This window comes from Musa acuminata, chromosome BXJ3-10 (assembly GCF_036884655.1).
Source record: "Musa acuminata AAA Group cultivar baxijiao chromosome BXJ3-10, Cavendish_Baxijiao_AAA, whole genome shotgun sequence".
Taxonomy (NCBI): Eukaryota; Viridiplantae; Streptophyta; class Magnoliopsida; order Zingiberales; family Musaceae; genus Musa; species Musa acuminata.
This window is the reverse complement of record NC_088358.1, coordinates 20,246,249-20,263,318: the sequence shown is the minus strand read 5'-3', so window position 1 is coordinate 20,263,318 and position 17,070 is coordinate 20,246,249. Positions and strand designations below refer to the sequence as shown.

General features: G+C 38.9%; 1 protein-coding gene across 4 annotated transcripts; it reads right to left on the bottom strand.

The window, feature by feature from the left end:
- Window positions 1-3,929: 3,929 nt before the first annotated feature.
- LOC135651543 (uncharacterized) lies at window positions 3,930-16,540 on the bottom strand. 4 transcript variants are annotated; one of them, XR_010501865.1, is made up of 14 exons: window positions 16,403-16,540; window positions 15,771-15,870; window positions 15,418-15,545; window positions 15,159-15,315; window positions 14,960-15,072; window positions 10,256-10,339; window positions 10,118-10,166; window positions 9,923-10,014; window positions 9,648-9,777; window positions 9,433-9,512; window positions 7,657-9,365; window positions 5,902-6,018; window positions 4,550-5,829; window positions 3,930-4,135 (listed from the first exon to the last, which is right to left on the bottom strand). XR_010501865.1 is itself a non-coding variant. In XM_065171678.1 (13 exons), coding segments are annotated over exons 1-13 (3,312 nt in total). In that variant the 5' UTR covers window positions 16,405-16,540; the 3' UTR covers window positions 3,930-5,278. The 4 variants fall into 4 exon arrangements, 3 of the variants coding, with proteins under 3 accessions (XP_065027750.1, XP_065027752.1, XP_065027753.1); XM_065171678.1 differs by having other exon boundaries at window positions 3,930-5,829; XM_065171680.1 differs by lacking the exons at window positions 15,159-15,315; window positions 15,418-15,545; window positions 15,771-15,870; window positions 16,403-16,540 and adding an exon at window positions 14,821-14,863 and having other exon boundaries at window positions 3,930-5,829; window positions 14,960-14,997.
- Window positions 16,541-17,070: the final 530 nt, after the last annotated feature.

The window sequence follows — 17,070 nt, the reverse complement described above, 5'->3', positions numbered from 1 at the left end:
TTCCTTTGTTTTAGTCTTATGTTACTATCAAAAGTGCTTGTTTTGGGACCCTAACACAAACATCATTGTCTCTTTTTGCTTGTCAAATATAAACCCTTTTCGATTGGCATAGCCTAATATATAGGTGTTGGTGATTTAGGGTGGGTATAGTGGAGATGATAGGAGAGAGCCACCTATTTGAGCTCGAGGAATGACTTCCTATTCCTACCTTTGTTTAGAACAGTAGCAACAGTGATGATGGTGATGGTTTAGGTGACAACTAAACTATTGATGGTGGCAATTGGTGGCCGAGAACAAAAGAAACGAATGGAATCGATTCTCTTTGAGTTTGGACAGTGATTCCTCAGTTGCAATTGTGGTGTTGGCGATATCCATAGTGAAACATGCATAGACAGCCTAAGAGAAGAGAGAAGGATGAGAGCCATATATGCATTGTGGTCTTCCATCTCCTCATTCTCTCTCCTCTTCTTTTGAGGTGAGGGGTGAGATTTGTGCACATTAATTTCAATAATCTTTAAAACTCCTAAAGCATATTGCATGTCTTTTTTTGTTGCAATTACAACTCTTTGTTTTTTTGTTTCTTGTTCCTGAATTTCTAGGAAATATTGGAAAATTCAGTGCATGAAGTTGATTACCATACTCCATACTACTCTCTTTGCTCTTTTATGGTAAATATCATGAGTTCTTATAATCTATCCAAAATATAGTTCTTAGCATTCTAAGAAAAACTGATGTAAATATCTCTTAATTCAGTGTGATTCATGCTCATGTCTAAATCATATCTTTTCTATTATTATCATGGTGTATATTACATTACACGGATCATATTAGGACTTATTATGCGTATAATAATTAAACACTTGATGATATTGTGCTTCCTAATCCCCGGTTTCATCTGTGGACTAATAGTATTATTATATGCTAGATAATTAATATATTTATATATCATGAAAGTGATCTATCTAATCAACCCATCTAATTGAGCACTTGGTTAATCGTTGTTTCACCGATAAATATCCATTATATTTTTGTAGTACAATTTGTTCTAGTTTAACTTAATACGACTATAGCTTTGGAGTTGTTTACTCACACCAAAATTTGCTAACCTTCTTATACATAATGCTAGTATTTGTAACTCATATAGCCTATACACAATGTATTTTCCAAGGTGAATACTTGGAACATTGAAGCTTCTCCTTGTGAGACTTGCAATAGCTTCTTTATTAGATGGTGGTAGGAGTTCCCTAATGGATCTAACTTAGTACATATTTTAGTTTAGACAATTGATCATTCACTAACTCAGTCATGTTTTTTAGATTTTGATATTATTTATAGTATAAGATTCAATTACTAATTGATCATTTACTATCTCATGTGTTATGGCATTATCTTTTTTTCCCTCAAATTCGAGTTACTCTCCAATTATACCTATATATATATATATATATATATATATATATATATATATATTAAAAAAGTTAATAATTACATGTATATTTTATTATTTGACAATTAGGGTATAGATAGCAATAAATTGTTTTTCTCTTCCTTCTTCTTTCTTTCTTTCTTTATTGTTTAAATACGATAGCAATGGATTATTTATTTTTCTCAGAAATATTCATTAATATGGTGAATATTTTCCATTAGACAAATCTCACCAAAAATAAGTTGACTCATCCACCACATCAACATCAATAAGATAATTTTTTTAAAATCAACCATAGATCTTTCCTATTAATATAAGATTATAGCACTATGTATAAGATGCCTTTTTAGTAGGATGTAAGTCTTCTTATTTTTCTCACTTAAAATATTTTTTTTACTTTTTTAGTGATGTCGGCTAGCTTATGGGGTTAAGATTCTCACTATTTATCATTTATAATAATAATAATAATAATAATAATAATAAATAAATAAATAAATAAATAAATAAATAAATAATAAATAATACCTCGATATTGAAAATAGAACCAAATTATTTTCAAATTTGATCATCAATAGCGCCATCATTTTTCGATTTAGTTAAACTAAATATATCAAATTGACGATCAAAATTTAAGCTGAATTCAGAGAGGTAAGTCGAATTAGGGTGTTGGTTGTAATGTAATCATTTAAGCTGAACATAGTGACATAACGTGGGAACACAGCAAGGAAAAGAAGTCGCAGTAGAGATGGCCGATCGACGGGGCGCGGCCGCCATCTCCGAGGGGGTTTGGCCTCTAGCGGAGTTCGCCACCAACCTGTCGTTGGCTTTGCATGATGAGGACGCAGAGTTGGGTAGCGAAAACTTGAAGCTTGTCTGGGCAAATAAATCATGATGGAAGCGACTCGGCTGTATCGATTTGGGCAGACAGGGTCACATGAAAAGCAGGACCATCACATCCCATGGCTGAAGCAGATGAAGCTGCTGCTGCTGTGCCTGCAGTCCTACCACCCTCGAGTCAAGAAAGAAAAAAGGAGAGCAACTTTAGCCATGGTCGCTGATGGTGTGGGGGTGTGCAGTACCTGCAGCAGCTCCTGCTGCAATCGTTCTCGTAAGACTAGCAGGATTGGATTTGTTTCGTTGGGTGGGAAGGGAAGGGCGGAGCTGCGCCTGTTGTGCTCTTCTGTTTGACTTCTCGGCGGCGTACACGCAGTAGGAAGAGGGGGGGCGGTTTGGTTCGTCAAAGTGGGGCAGAAGCGGCGGCAGCCACCAGAAGAACAGTTGTCGATTTAAGTCGTTGCTGCTGTTGCCCGACCACCCGTCGCAGTGCGCGTGACATGTGAGTGCTCGGTGCTGCTTTGGACTCTCCACAGCACTACAACATGTCATCTCTTTGGACTTGCATGGATGAAGGAATTCATATTATTTAGTAGTTATATTTGAACAATACTTGTGTAACATTAAAATTCATACAAGTCGATGCCATATTCTTTGCTATCTATCCAAAGGTGTCGGGTCACGGAGTCAAAATCTTCTTAATTGAGTTGGGGGTGTCAAGTCAATCAATCTTAGTGCCAAGAGACATGGGGTGTCGAGTCGCAAACTCAATCAATCCCAAACTAAGTTGGAATGATTTTACAAAATGAAACCATCAAACATTACTCGTTTGACAAGGTAGTCGATCCAATGTTACAATTAGTACCATCATATCAACCACGTGTGCCGAATTAACAATAACCTGACATTCGAATGTCGGCAGGTCCAAATATATGAACTCATCAATTTTCTACTCAGATGTCCACTTCTTAGTTTTGCAAAGTATAAATGGTGAGGACGAGTTTAGATCTTAGGACCTCATGATAATCTAACAAAATCTCTACAATTAAGCTTCAAATCTATCAAAATTATAAGATGATCCAAACAAGTTTAGGGGGACCAATCAATAAGCATGGATATTTAAGGAAAAACTACCCAATTATACAAAATTATCAAAATTACCATGTTCTTGACCCATGGACACTACTTCAACAAGCTAAAGTAAGTTGGTTGAATTTAAAGTTAGGATTCATGAGGGGTCGGGTCAGATACTAATATAGAATCTCACAAACTACATAACCATAGGGGCCAAGATGTTTCAGTGGTTTATGTAAATAGTCTCAGCTACACTAAGATATGGCACAATCATACACACACAGATTCAAGCATCGTAAACTTGAGACCTACACAAATCAGCATTACATCCGTCATTAAAAAATAATTGTGAGAAATATATTCAACCAACAGTTGTCCAAATAGTAGGCACCAAGAAAATCCAATACAGGACCTAATAAAACATATAACCAAGAGAATCATGATCTTTATTGTGGAAAATTAAGGGAAAAAAAGCAAGAGAAATTAATTCCAAGACATCTTCGCCACAACCGAAATAACTACATCTACCGTACGAATAACTTGGTCTGATGTCGAAGCATGGGTTATAAAAAGATCAAGCCAAACTCGGAAATGCTAACCAGATAGTCCAAAGCTCTCAATTGACAACAGTCGGAACGAGGGCGAACACATGCAAAAATAAGAAACTACTGGTGGAGTTTTACAACAGAATTGTCATTTACCAAAATCTGAAAATACAAAATGTAAAAGCATGAAGATGAAAGCTCAGTCATCACTAATCCTGCCAATTCCCCTATATGAACGCTTCAATATTACTGCACCCTGCAACCAGCCTCCATTGAGATGTATGACAACTTTTCTTTGCAGATAAGCAAAAACAGTAATTGTAAGGGGCTACAACAAAGGATAAATGATATTTCCAAGTGTGGCTATTCCCAGAAAAATGTCAATGATCAGATCAAGGCCATTGCAGACATTATTTACTTAGCCAATGGCCAATATGTGCTTTGCTCTAAGCTTGAAGCAATTAAATATATGTAGACTTCAATCATCAGAACTCCGTAAGTATATAGTTTTAACATCCAACAGAAAACAGAATGGCATTACCACATAATTTTGAGAAGTAAAGCATAAAAGAATATGCTCTTACAATTTTAGCAATTTAAATGCAGAAGAACTAGAACAGTTATTAAAGAATGTAAAAAGATCATAACAAACAAGCAATGATAAATCTACCTGGCAATGCTGTGTGAATTTCAAACCAACTGATGAGTCAAACTTCAGCACAAGCACACTAGGGATCCTTGTGCAATGACGATGGATCTTATCAACATTTCTCCAACATAAGAGTCACGAGCTTTGTCTTAAATCGAGCCTTGTTAGTCAAAATACACAATCACTTATATGCAGCAACTTCCACTAAACAATAAAAATGCACAGCCTATATTAAGACCAACTGACCAAGAGAGCAGTAAACAAGCAACAGTGAAGGAATCATTTGGTATGTTTGCTCCAATAATGCACATGCAAACTTAGCCCGCTCAACTGGCATGCATTATATCAAAAACCTAGGAAGCAACGCTCCAATTCCTAACACAGACCCCAACGGGAAAGTTCTTCATTATCAAACTTCTGTCCCCTAATTATATCTGAAATCAAGAAACCTCTCTGAAAACCCAACCTTTATAAGTCTCACCAATTATAAAAAGGCAATATGTTTTTTGTACACCAATGGTTCTCCTAGTGTTCTCATATTTAATTCAGAAGGATAAACCAATATTAACCTTTAGATGGAAAAAGGTCAGAACATAAACTCCCACCTTTATGATGCACGACCAACTTCGGGAGTAGCAGTGCACGTGCCATCAACATCCACATCTCCTCGAAAGAATCAACTGTTACTTATTCAGAGATACACTGACATACATGGGAGATGGACAAATGTTTCACAGAGACAGTTAAGCATTACATCCTGAATTCCCTGTTATATAGATCACCATTTGGGAAATGAAGTTTTTTGTCCTCATTGCTAGAATAGAAGTTGCTAAGCCCAAATCTTTCATTCCTCATGACTTCACTCATACCCATATCACTTCCAGTCCATAAATCATTAAAGCCATCCCACTGTTTATTCAACAATTGTGAATTTCTCAGTTGTTGAAGTGACATCTGCACTATTGGAGAAAGACTAGAGTGGTTTTCTGCTGAAAGTTGAGATGTGATATATGCATCACGTAATGGCAAAAATCTATCTCCCACACAATCTGGTATGCTCAAGTTCTGATAAGAAGAGAGAGACTGCTGCTTCAATAAATGAAGTCTCAGGTCATTATCTGAAGGGCTACTCTGCACAGGAAATGTAGATTTAAGGCCCAAACCTAAATTATCTATTCCAAGTGACATTCGTCCCTTGCCGACAGCCAAAATTGCTGGATCAACAAGTTCTACATCACCAGGATTTCCAGCTATATGTGACTGATAACGATTTCCAGCTGGACTACCAACCAGATGATTTTCTGCAAGAAAACAGAAACACATTAGGGAACTGAAGACCCTACAAGAAAACTAGTCAGATTTGATGCACAAACCTGACAATGCTGCCTCATGTGTTTCATAAAATCTATCTTGAGAAGAAAAACCTGGAGGAGGAACTCTGTTTGGAGCTGAAAATCCAGGTGGTGCTGATATCTTAGACCTTGAAGTACCTTCCATTTGTGAGAGCAACAATTACAAAAATATGAATATCATCAGCAATATAGAACGCATACAAAGTACAAACACACAAATAATAATAATAATAACAATAATAAATAATAATATGACGGTATATACTTCTAAGTCAAGATTATATTGGCACTACATGCTCAATAAACATAATTGGACATTTGAAGTATTGTATCCATGTAATGTATCCATTGCTAACATTAATAATAAGTGACAAAACCTGTCACAAAAAAAAAAGAAAATATATCAGCTATGGTAATTGGACAACACCATTCATGGGTCAGGCTCACTTGCCACAACGTGACAAGTTGGCTATAGGCAAGGTCTAAACTGAAAGCAGTATGCAGGTGACCGCATCATGACATAGTGCATATGCTGTGCTGCATATATACACAGGCATCTGCAGTTAGATTTCAAACTGCCTAAAAAATAAGTCCAAAACAAAATGAAATTATGCATAACAAATGAGTAAGAGAATATATTCCAATCAATACAACCATAATGATGGCATATCTCAGTACATTGAAACATAGCATAACAAGCTTAATTACTCATAATTGCATCATTTTCATGTTTCCTAAGATTAGCTAGTCAATCCTGATAAAACTAAAAATATTTACAATATAATATACCACAAAAACAAAATATAGCAATCAAACAGAACTCAAATGCTAAGCACAAACATGAAATTAGTTCAAACTATTAAGAGCAGCAGATTGGGAGCATAGTCCACATTAGAAATACAGAAAGGGAATTCCATAACAAACCAAAAGTTCCTTGATAAAAATAAAAGAGTAAAGGCTTCTGAGTAACCAATGCTGCAAACTTACCTCTTTCACAGGATAATAGCAAAGCAAATGAGGGGAAGCAGAAAATTTCACAATAAAGTTGCAGACACCCATGCAACACCACTGATTAGAGACCAGGAGGGCACAATCATGGTAGACTAGGGCTCAAACAGAAGAAACAAAGAAACATTATGGAACTCCTCCAATTGCACTTCTTCTAGAAGGTGAGATAATTGAGGATGACAAGGAGTGGGATTAAAGAGAGAAGAGTTGGCAAACCATGGCTCAAGCAGAAGAAACGGTGGTGTTGGAGAAATGATAAAAGGCTCTTGTAGTCTTGCATCATTTAGTACATAAAATCCTTTAACAGATTACACCAGCTTCGGTTTTAGCCTTGAGTCGGGTCCAAGTTTGTTCACATATACAACACATGCACCTTATGCAGTTGCTATGAATTGCAATTATGCAGCATAGACGCATAATACTGTCACATAACAGGTATATGATGCAGTTAAGACACAGATCTAAATATGAGGCTGCTCTGCGTATGTGGCGACATATGTGGTTAAGCCACCGACCAGACCAAGATATGCGGCCACATTAATTGTTTTTGAAACCATGTCTAATGGACTCAGGCTCCGAAAATATTGAAACAATCTCAATAGCGAAACAAAAGCACCCATAAAGCAGCAGAGAAAAGGAAAAAAACAGCAACAACTTAAAGATATTAAAAGCAGCAACAGAGCAGCAATACTATTAGAAAGTTGACAATAAAAAAGCGAAGAAATTTGTTTTCTGACTAAAATATATTAATATTGAACAAGTACTTACTAGCAGCCTTATCTGGTGAGATGACAGGGTTGCTCATGATGTTAGTGTTGGGTGCCTCAAAAGTATTGAACAAAATTCCATTTCGAAGCCCACTTTCATATGAATCATGTGACGAGGAGCAAAACTTCTGTGCATAGACCTCACTTCTGATAGGTTGCACTATATTCCCTTGGCTTTCTTGCCTGGCAAATGAAAATCTAGATTGGTTGCTGTTGTTGGATTTCCATGAACTCAATAATTTAAAAGACCTTTCCTGTTTTTCAGTTTCACCAAGAAGACTAGCAAAACTGTTAATTGTGTTTGATGAGTCATCCCATGGGTCAACATCTAGTGACAGTATATCTGAAATGATGCTGCTCTCCCCTTTTAAATTTACAGTTGCATATTTGTTATTATAGGCTATATCATCAACTCTTCCTGAAGATTTCACTTTTTCTTCATTGCAGTTCATCTCAGGACACCTAAAACTCTCCCTGGGTGAACTGCTTTGATCATCGCAACCATTGGACAAGGCATATTCTCCTAAAGGAAACGAACACATCTCCAGATTTCTGTCAGCTCTTGGGGTTTGCTTATTTTGGGCATCCGTGTTTGAAGAAGTAGAACTTGAACAATTGCCACTATTGTGTGAATGATTTGCATAAGGTGAAGATGACAGGCGATCAACATTACCTAGAAATACTTTATCATCACAAGGAAGTATGACTCTGTCCTTACTATTAACTGCAGAAATCAGCTTTTCCTTCAGTGGCTCAGTACTCTGATCCTTTGACTCATTCCCACCATGTTTATCAAGCAACTGAGAGGCTTTACTCCAAGGAGCTGGATCTGAGACATTACACAAAGGTATTACAGGTGTAAGGCTAACAGAATCTGAAATAAGGTTCTGGTTCACATTTAATCGACCCAGCCTATCATGGCTATCTAGTCTAACTGAAGAGAAACTCGAGCATAAACTATGTGTTGCCTCATTGATAGTACTAGAACCTTGTGTAGCCCTATCAAAATCAGACCTGCCAAATTGTCTATCAAAACCTTTAGAACTTGTACTATTTGTTGGCTTTGAGTTGTCACCATTCACATGAATGGATGTTTCCTTGTCTTCAGGTGCACTGACTGGAAGGCAATGCACGAAATTCGATGATAACTGGGAAATACGAGTTACACCTGAGACATCTACAGTTGATACATCTGAGACAGATGCTTGGCACTGCTTTTCAATAACAGGTGTTAGATATTCTAGTTGTCTAAACCCATCATCAGAATGTGCCATTTGGTTTTCTTCACCAACCTTGGACGTCATGTTTATGCCATCATCCCATGAAGAAAATCTGGAGGAACAATCACTAGATGTTACTACTCTTGGTGATGGACTCAAAGGTTCATCAGGCTGAGATGCATCACTAATTTGTGGAGAGTCTCTGCTTTCAGTCACTTTTGATGCCATATCTACGTCATCATGCCATGAACAATACTGCTTTGTGCTTTCCATTAACAGAGAAGGCAACTTAGTAATTGTCAAAATCTGGCCTTCAGGCACCTTTGATGTTGGAACTACTTCATTCCATGCAGAAAGATGATTTGTGCTTTCAGTCGATGTAGGAGGCAAACACGAATTACCAACCGTCTCTACCTTTTGTTTTGCATAGGGAACTTGAGAGCATGCTGCACTTGCAGTTGGAGGCCGGCAGTTTGCACTTCGGAGCCCCCTGCAAACAGTTGACATTTAGATAATGATTCCACCAGAAGAAAAAACAAGAACAATAAGAATCATACCATGAAGCACCAGCAGGAAGAACCGTGAGCTTCCCAGCACTGCTACTAGGAGGAGAACCTTTGACCTGGGTTGAAGCAATCTGCATTTATATACAATCAGTCAATGTAATGTATCCAAGCAGATAAAAAGAATGCATAAACAGCATCAATAAGGTTAACTCCACACTAAAGTAACAAGTCCCAACTCAAACCAAGTTCTAATAGTTAGGATTTACATTTGAAGGGCTCTTGATGTAATTTCTGGCTGAAGCAGTTATACTGTTTGAAGAATCATCAGCTGGAGGAGGCAAAACAATTCCTGAACGCCTTTGAGAACTATTTGAAGCAATTTGTGGAACCCTACTCCTATAAGGCCACAACAAGACGAATGTTAAGTAAAAGGGAGAGCAAACATTGTGTGAAATACTGATTAGCTTAGCTTCTGTGCAATAGGTCAAAACATAGTTTGACCTTGGGATGAAAGTTAAATATACAAAGAACTATCATTTACCTTGTATAAGCTGAAATAACCTCATCCTTTGTGAAACTATCGTCTTGGCTACCTATATCATGCAAATACAGACAATCTGGATTGCTGCAGATCTGAACAACCAAGTCAATTACTTGGAATGAAAGGAAAAAAGAGAAACAAATTTTACCAAAAATAGAAACTACCAGCAGTATAATAATAGGCTACTCTCCGTACCATATTTCTCAACCAAGCATGGCAATATTTCGTTGTACCAAAACATGCCCTACAAAAGTAAACTACAATGTCATTAGAGAAATATCACAGGGAAATGAAAAGGTCAAGTAAATAACAATCTCTAAGTTACAGGCTTACTTCAAGGTTTTACCCTCCAGAATATAATTGTGTACTGCTTGGATACATCGAATGGCTTCTTCTTCTCTTGCATACATTACATACCTAGTCCAACAAGGTTCAATAGGTAATGTTAAACACTCACTCTGAACAAAAACATGAGTTCCGTATTGTCACGGACAAAACTGTAAATAGGATGTTTAATGTAATGCTCATGTATGTCCATGTCTTTTAATTTTGTTCATGCTTTGCATAGCATATAAAGGGCTGGCAGTAGGCTTAGCAGCCTTATTTTCTTTAATTTTGATGGTCGTCCTAAGCTTGCAAACAAAGGTTATATCATGTGGACAGTTGTGGCGATTTCAATCTGTAGTGGACCATTTTAGACCCTTTGTTGTGCGACCGTTTAGAGCTTATGAAGTATGTTTGTAATTTGCATTGGCTATGAAGTGTTTATTAAAATGATTACTTGTGGATCCCAAGTGAGACGCTTTCTCTAACCCGTTTTCTCTTTTGTAAGTCCTAAGGGACCATAGGAGGTTTCGGGGAGGCTGACCTTTACGGACGGATACGCAAGGGTGCCGCACAACTTAGGCAAAACTAACTAAGTGCGTGGCATATGGTATCAGAGTGGGACAAGCACACATAAAAACACTTGGCATGCAAACGTAGGGGATCTAGCGAGGCTGCGTTGAGGGCAGCCAGCATGCGTAACCGTTTGGAGGAAACAAGCATGGAAATGTAGGGAAAAGGAGTCGCTCAGAGGAGCAGACAACTGAGATTGGCATTCAGAGGAATGACTAACCCTTCGCGCAAGAAGCACCACGAGGACAAGCAAGCTGGGAAGAATACGTAGTGCACAAAGGTTGGGATGATTGAGTTCAAGCTACGGCTCGACATTGGCAATTATACTTGATGATGCTCAAGGCAAGCGAGGCGTTGGGTAAAGGATGAGACCATGCAAGGTGGAATGAGTTGTTCAGCAACCGAAAGAATTATGCAAAGCTCATAGAGGTGAAGGGAATTGCTAACTCGAAAAATTTGGTACTCATGAAAAGGATTGTATGTGGACGATGGAATGTTCATGGCCATCCTAAGACAATCGAAACTCGACGCCATGGAGTATTGAAACTCTCTTCGGCATAAGAAGGATGCATTCGTATGAGGTTGAAGTGTGCAGTGAGTTCAGCATGTTGCTAGGCCTTGAGGGGGTGCAGCAGGGGCTGTATTGGCGAGGAGTCTCAATCTAGCGAGTGCATTTACGGGTGCAGAACAATGCACAGTTTATTCAACAAGGCGAAGTAGTCCAAGGGGATGATGATCTCCGAAACTTCCAAAGGGAAGGATGTGAAGAGAGAAATTGCTCCAACGAGACAGATACCTTGGAGGGATAAATCTCGGTTCTCCAAAGGGAGAATTATGTGCAACGGACTGCACATGTTGAGAAGTATCTCAAGACAACAACCCCACAAAGCTCAACGGACCGAGCGAGTGACGAGGAGTTATCGCATGATCTCGCATGAGGTAATGCATTAATGGATGCATTGCAAGATTAAGTGGGGGAGCGACTCGAGGCAACACAAAATGAAGGCATACTTGGAGCCGATATAAAGATCGAACTCAATGGAGGGCCGACCCATGGAATGGTGGGCACAAGAGCCACTATCAACTCAATGCAAATCGAGGAGCGGAGCAACTTGAGTGTAACTTGGTGAATGACCCAAGCCGCTTGAAGAGAGTTAGCATAGAAGATGAAACATGGAGCAGAGAACAAGCCGAGTAAGCGAACGTTGCTACCAAGGAAGCTAAGGAGAACAAAATCAGTGCAAACCCTGCAACATAATGGCGGAGGCCATGCATAGGAGTCGCAATCTATCTTTCCATCAATTAACGAGAACTACTCGGAGAACATATAGGTGTTAAAGCAGGGGGTCAAAAGGGGCGAGGAAGCGACGATGAGTTCAGAGAGACTTAGCTACCAAAAATCAAATATCGATTATAATGGAGTTGGACTCGGAGGAGTGTCACAGTGCCACAGAAGTAGATCTACTGATCATGAAGAAAGGGACGCGGATGCAAGACGATGGATAATAGGGCCATGAGTATAACAGTGCCACGGTACCGCAGAGGTAGGAATTCTGTGAAGTCATCGATCCCTTGTTCTCATGGAGGGAGAGCGCTTGGTCGTGAAAGGAGCCGAGGAGGTGTAGAATGCAAAGGCAAACTTCAAATATCGAGACAAGGCTAAAAGGCAGAGGCCAGGGAACTTCGTAAGGCCGGTGTCAACGAACTTCTCATTAAGATAGCCAAAAGCAAAGGACTTCGGGTCGATACAAGAGTACTCGACCAAGGAAACGAAGTAGACAGTACGTGGTGCTATACCTTTGCAACTCAGATGAGTAGACGACAAAGATTATGGAGAAGACAGTACAATTCTAGAGGTGACCAAAACTACTAGAGACTTGTTCCAAGTTAGGGTGAGAACTTCATACATTACAAAAGTTCGATGGTATTGAGAAGGTGAATCATAGTAGCTAACTCAATGCAAGGAGTATAAACACTTCGAGTGCTTCAAAAGTGTGAGCAAAGAGCAAGCGACAGCTAGTAACTAGCTCGATGCATAGAGTACAACCCTCGAGGAGACTAACGAAGTCAAATAACCTTTACCTTATGAACTCTTAAAAGAATGGGTGAAACCAAGTACCCCAATTCTCTTATCTATCCAGCAAAAGAGCTCTACACAGGTTCAAAGACCCTTCGAAGAAACCGAATGAAAGACAATAGTTATCAAATCCTCACCAATAGTGATAGTACTCCTGAGAGTATATTACCGTTTCATTTCCCAACAGAATGCCAATTGAAAGCAGAAGTGATGACCAAGTGAAAGAAGAATTGATGGGCAAATTTTATGGAGGAATGACCCAAAAACTTTAAAGTTTGCGAGGTGATGCTAGTTAAAGCTCCAACAAGCATCCACCTAGTTTAAGCGACATGAAACATTTGAGAGACTGACGCATACTAAAGATGATCTTTTTCTTCATCTAAGGGATCTGTAGGAAACAACAGGGATCAACACAACTCAGCGGACCCCACACCAGAGTCAGAGTCATTAGCGAATTGAAACAGCATGACGGATCAAAGTTCGACTGCTCAACAATAACAACGGAGTCCAGTTGGGAGCCAAGAGATGCATTGCAACTAGAGCAGAAGATTGAAGACTCAGCAAAGGCGAAGAGATCAAGCATCTGCAAAAGCTTCGACGAGGACATCAAAGGAATAAGTGGGGGAGAATGTCACGAACAAAACTGTAAATGGGGTATTTGATGCAATGCTCATGCAATGTCCTTGTCTTTCAGTTTTCTTCATGCTTTGCATAAGTAGACTTAGCAACCCCATTTTCTTTAGTTTAGTGGCCGTCCTAGGCTTGCAAACAAATGTTGTGTCATGTGGGCACTTGTAGGGATTTCGATCTGTAGTGGACCATTTCAGACCCTTTGTTATGTGACCGTTCAGAGCTTGTGAGGTATGTTTGTAATTTGCATTGGCTATGAAGTGTTTACCGAAATGATTGCTTGTGGTTCCCGAGTGAGACGTTTTATCTAACTCATTTTCTCTTTTGTAGGTCCTGAGGGACCATAGGAGGTTTCGGGAAGGCTGACATTTGCAGACGGACACGCAAGAGTGCCGCACAACTTAGGCAAAACCAACTAAGTGCGTGACAGTATGTTGGTAAACTAAATATGCATTCAGTTTTTTTTATAACACTTCTTAATCAGATCACAAAATGCTATAGGCAAACTAAAGTGACGACATCAGGTAACCATGTAGAACTTGCAGTTTTATGGTATTTTCAAGGACAACATGTAGGAGTCATTTGCAGAAACTTGCAAGGGTTGGACACTCCACATATACTATCATTTATTGCCACAGTTTCTCTATTGCCTTTGGCTCCTAGGACAGTAAGTCATACACATGCACTTTTAAGTCTTAACATGCCTAATCTAATAAGAAAGATAAGAGAAAAGACATAATTTGTTCAATGTCTGACACAAGTTTAGGCCCACTGAACTTAACAAACCACTATCACCAAAATCCTGTAACAGTCCACCAAAAAAGTAAACATGGACTGAAGCTAAAAAAGAAAACCTTAAGTAAATTTAAAAAACAGATAGGTAGATAGTTAAGTTAACAATATAAAGCATCATAAAAGAACAATACAATACAAAACTAAAGAAATTAAACAACATCTACCACCAACACATAAACCAATATAATCCCCAAACTTAACATGTATTAAATATTAAAGACGCTTAGGTGACTGTCTACATGTGAAGGCATCTAGAACACTACAAATCACTTAAAAATAGTCACCAATAGATGCATAAGTGATTATGCTTATTTGATAGCAGATCTCCACTGAGAAAGACAGGAATACATTTCACAATAAACGAGAATTCATAACCCAGTTATGCGCGAGACATGTAATTAACTAAAAATATGCAACATAAGTTGAAGAAATAATATTATCCAATTAGTCAATTCAATAAACAAGACATCTAGAAACTAGAGCCTGATGAGAAAATCACCATGACATAACCGCAGCTTGTAAAGCTTAGAACCATTAGCTTCCTGAGTTTAATGAGAAATCCAAGTGACAAGAAACAAAAATTCCCTTGTACTTAACAACTAGAGAATAATACCAATATCAAGTTAAATAAGACTTACACACTAAAAGTGCCGTTACTTGATGCTTGATGGGAAGGGGCACTTGCAGAACGAGAAATTGATACCTTTATGATTTTCCCATACTGACCAAAGTATTCCTTACGTTCAAGAATCTGCAAAACCTAAAAAAAGTTATCAAAAACACCCCTTATGTTTATTAAAGAACAAATCCTGACAGCACAAGAGACAGAGCACGCACACTTCTGTCACATAAATTAGCAGGTAGGCCAATTATGTACACAAGGTTCCGTTGGACCACTCTAACACCGCTAAGATGCTTCTTAGCTTCTAAAGATGTTTTCAGCTTTGACTTTTGAGATTTCTGTTTTTTCTCAGCGTTTATCTCGGCAACTAACCTATCCAAAAGCAAGAAAATACAAATACTCGTATTATATTAAGAAACTACAGAAATGATATACTTTTCTTTTTTCTTTAGAAAAACCAATTAGATGAATGACCTTTTACAGTTGGCAGCCATCCTGACAATTCTTTCCTTGTCATATGGTGTGCGGCAGGCTGGACACCGCCCTTCTGTCTCTTCTTTCTCAGCCATGTCATTTATTTGATGCCAGCACCAAACACAAATCTGGGGACAAGATAAAGGTGACAATGACTTCCAAACGTGAAATTCAGTCTCTAAGAATTCATAGAAAGGCAACCAAATGCCTCAATTTCAAAACTTAATTTGGATATGTACATCTTCACGTGACATAGTAGCAAATTCAATCGCATAAATTCATCAAAAGGCAAACATGTGCCTGAATATCAAAACCCAATTTCCTCTCGTTTCTTGGTCAGCAGGCATGCGTACCTCATACCCACATTTGCAAGGCTTCAGCTGCTGATCAGTCAGGTCCATCTCCTCCGCGCACAGAGGACAGGTCCTATCTCCGTCGTCACTCATGGTCGTCCTTCAAACAAGCAAAGGTATTCAAGTACCAACCTCGAAGCATCAATATAACAAAATAAAACATCCAAAAAAACCACTTCCAACACTTGCAAAATGTCACATGGGGTCAAATAATTAACTTTGCAAAACCTCCGAAAGTTCTCAATATCATTATACCAAAAAAGAAACCCTACAAAACCCCATTTTTTCCTCCACCGATCTCTCAGATCTTCTCTTTCATAAACAATAAAACCCACAAAAATAAAATAACAACCCACAATTCAATTAACCCCATTCAAGCGAAATCAAAGATCTGACTGAATTTTCCCATCACATGGAATCCAATAACGATAAACCACATAATCTACCCTAGAAGCTCAAAAATCCACCACCCAGATAGAACAAAACACCCAGAACCAGCTAGAAAAGCGAAGAAACTTCACATGCGACCAATCTGCGCCATCGTTTCCATAAGAACCATAATAGATCAGCAAAGAGGAGATAATTTGACGAGGAAATACAGCAGATGGATGGATCGACAATAGACCACTTACATTGGGGGAGGCGAGGTTGGGAGGATCGGAAGAGGATCGAAGGCCAAGCCCGAGGTGTGGAGGACGCAGGGGTGGTCGAGAACGAGCGAAACCCTTCTCTCTCTCGCGGATGGATTGGTTTGTCCGCAGGACGCTTTCGATCTTATTGCGACGACTCGGTTTGGGTATTTAACTAATGGCAACCACGACGCAAATGTCAAAACTACCCTCAATATTTCCCCATATTAACAAACCGACTCCTCATATTCCATTATGCCTATTTTAACCTCCTCGGCCCCTTACATTATTTTGACGCTGCCCAACTCCAGTACCTGTCTTGTGATTGGAAGCGTCGATGTTTCATTATGGGACCCAGCGGAAAACGTTGCTGACTCCGCTGGCACGGTAGGTGGCCGGAGAGTTCATAAAACACTCCCATACTTCCTCTTCACGAACGCGGCTCATGTACCTCACCTGTGATCTGGAGACTTGATGTTTCACAGTGGGACCCGGAGATAAACCTTGCGGCTTCCACTGACAGACAAGGTGGTTGAGCGGGTACCATTCTGGTAGGAGTGATGGTGGGTTGGTTGGCATGCTAACCGTAAGCTTTAGCACCATAACTATTCATATAAAATATACCATATAGAACAAGGTTTTACTATTTTTCACACTAAAATATTATCTCA

Coding starts and splice junctions, on each gene's coding strand:
- LOC135651543 (XM_065171678.1), bottom strand. Junction 15,546..15,770: donor CTTGCAAATGTGGGTATGAG/GTACGCATGCCT, acceptor TCTTGTCCCCAG/ATTTGTGTTTGGTGCTGGCA. Junction 9,778..9,922: donor GTTATTTCAGCTTATACAAG/GTAAATGATAGT, acceptor GTGGCCTTATAG/GAGTAGGGTTCCACAAATTG.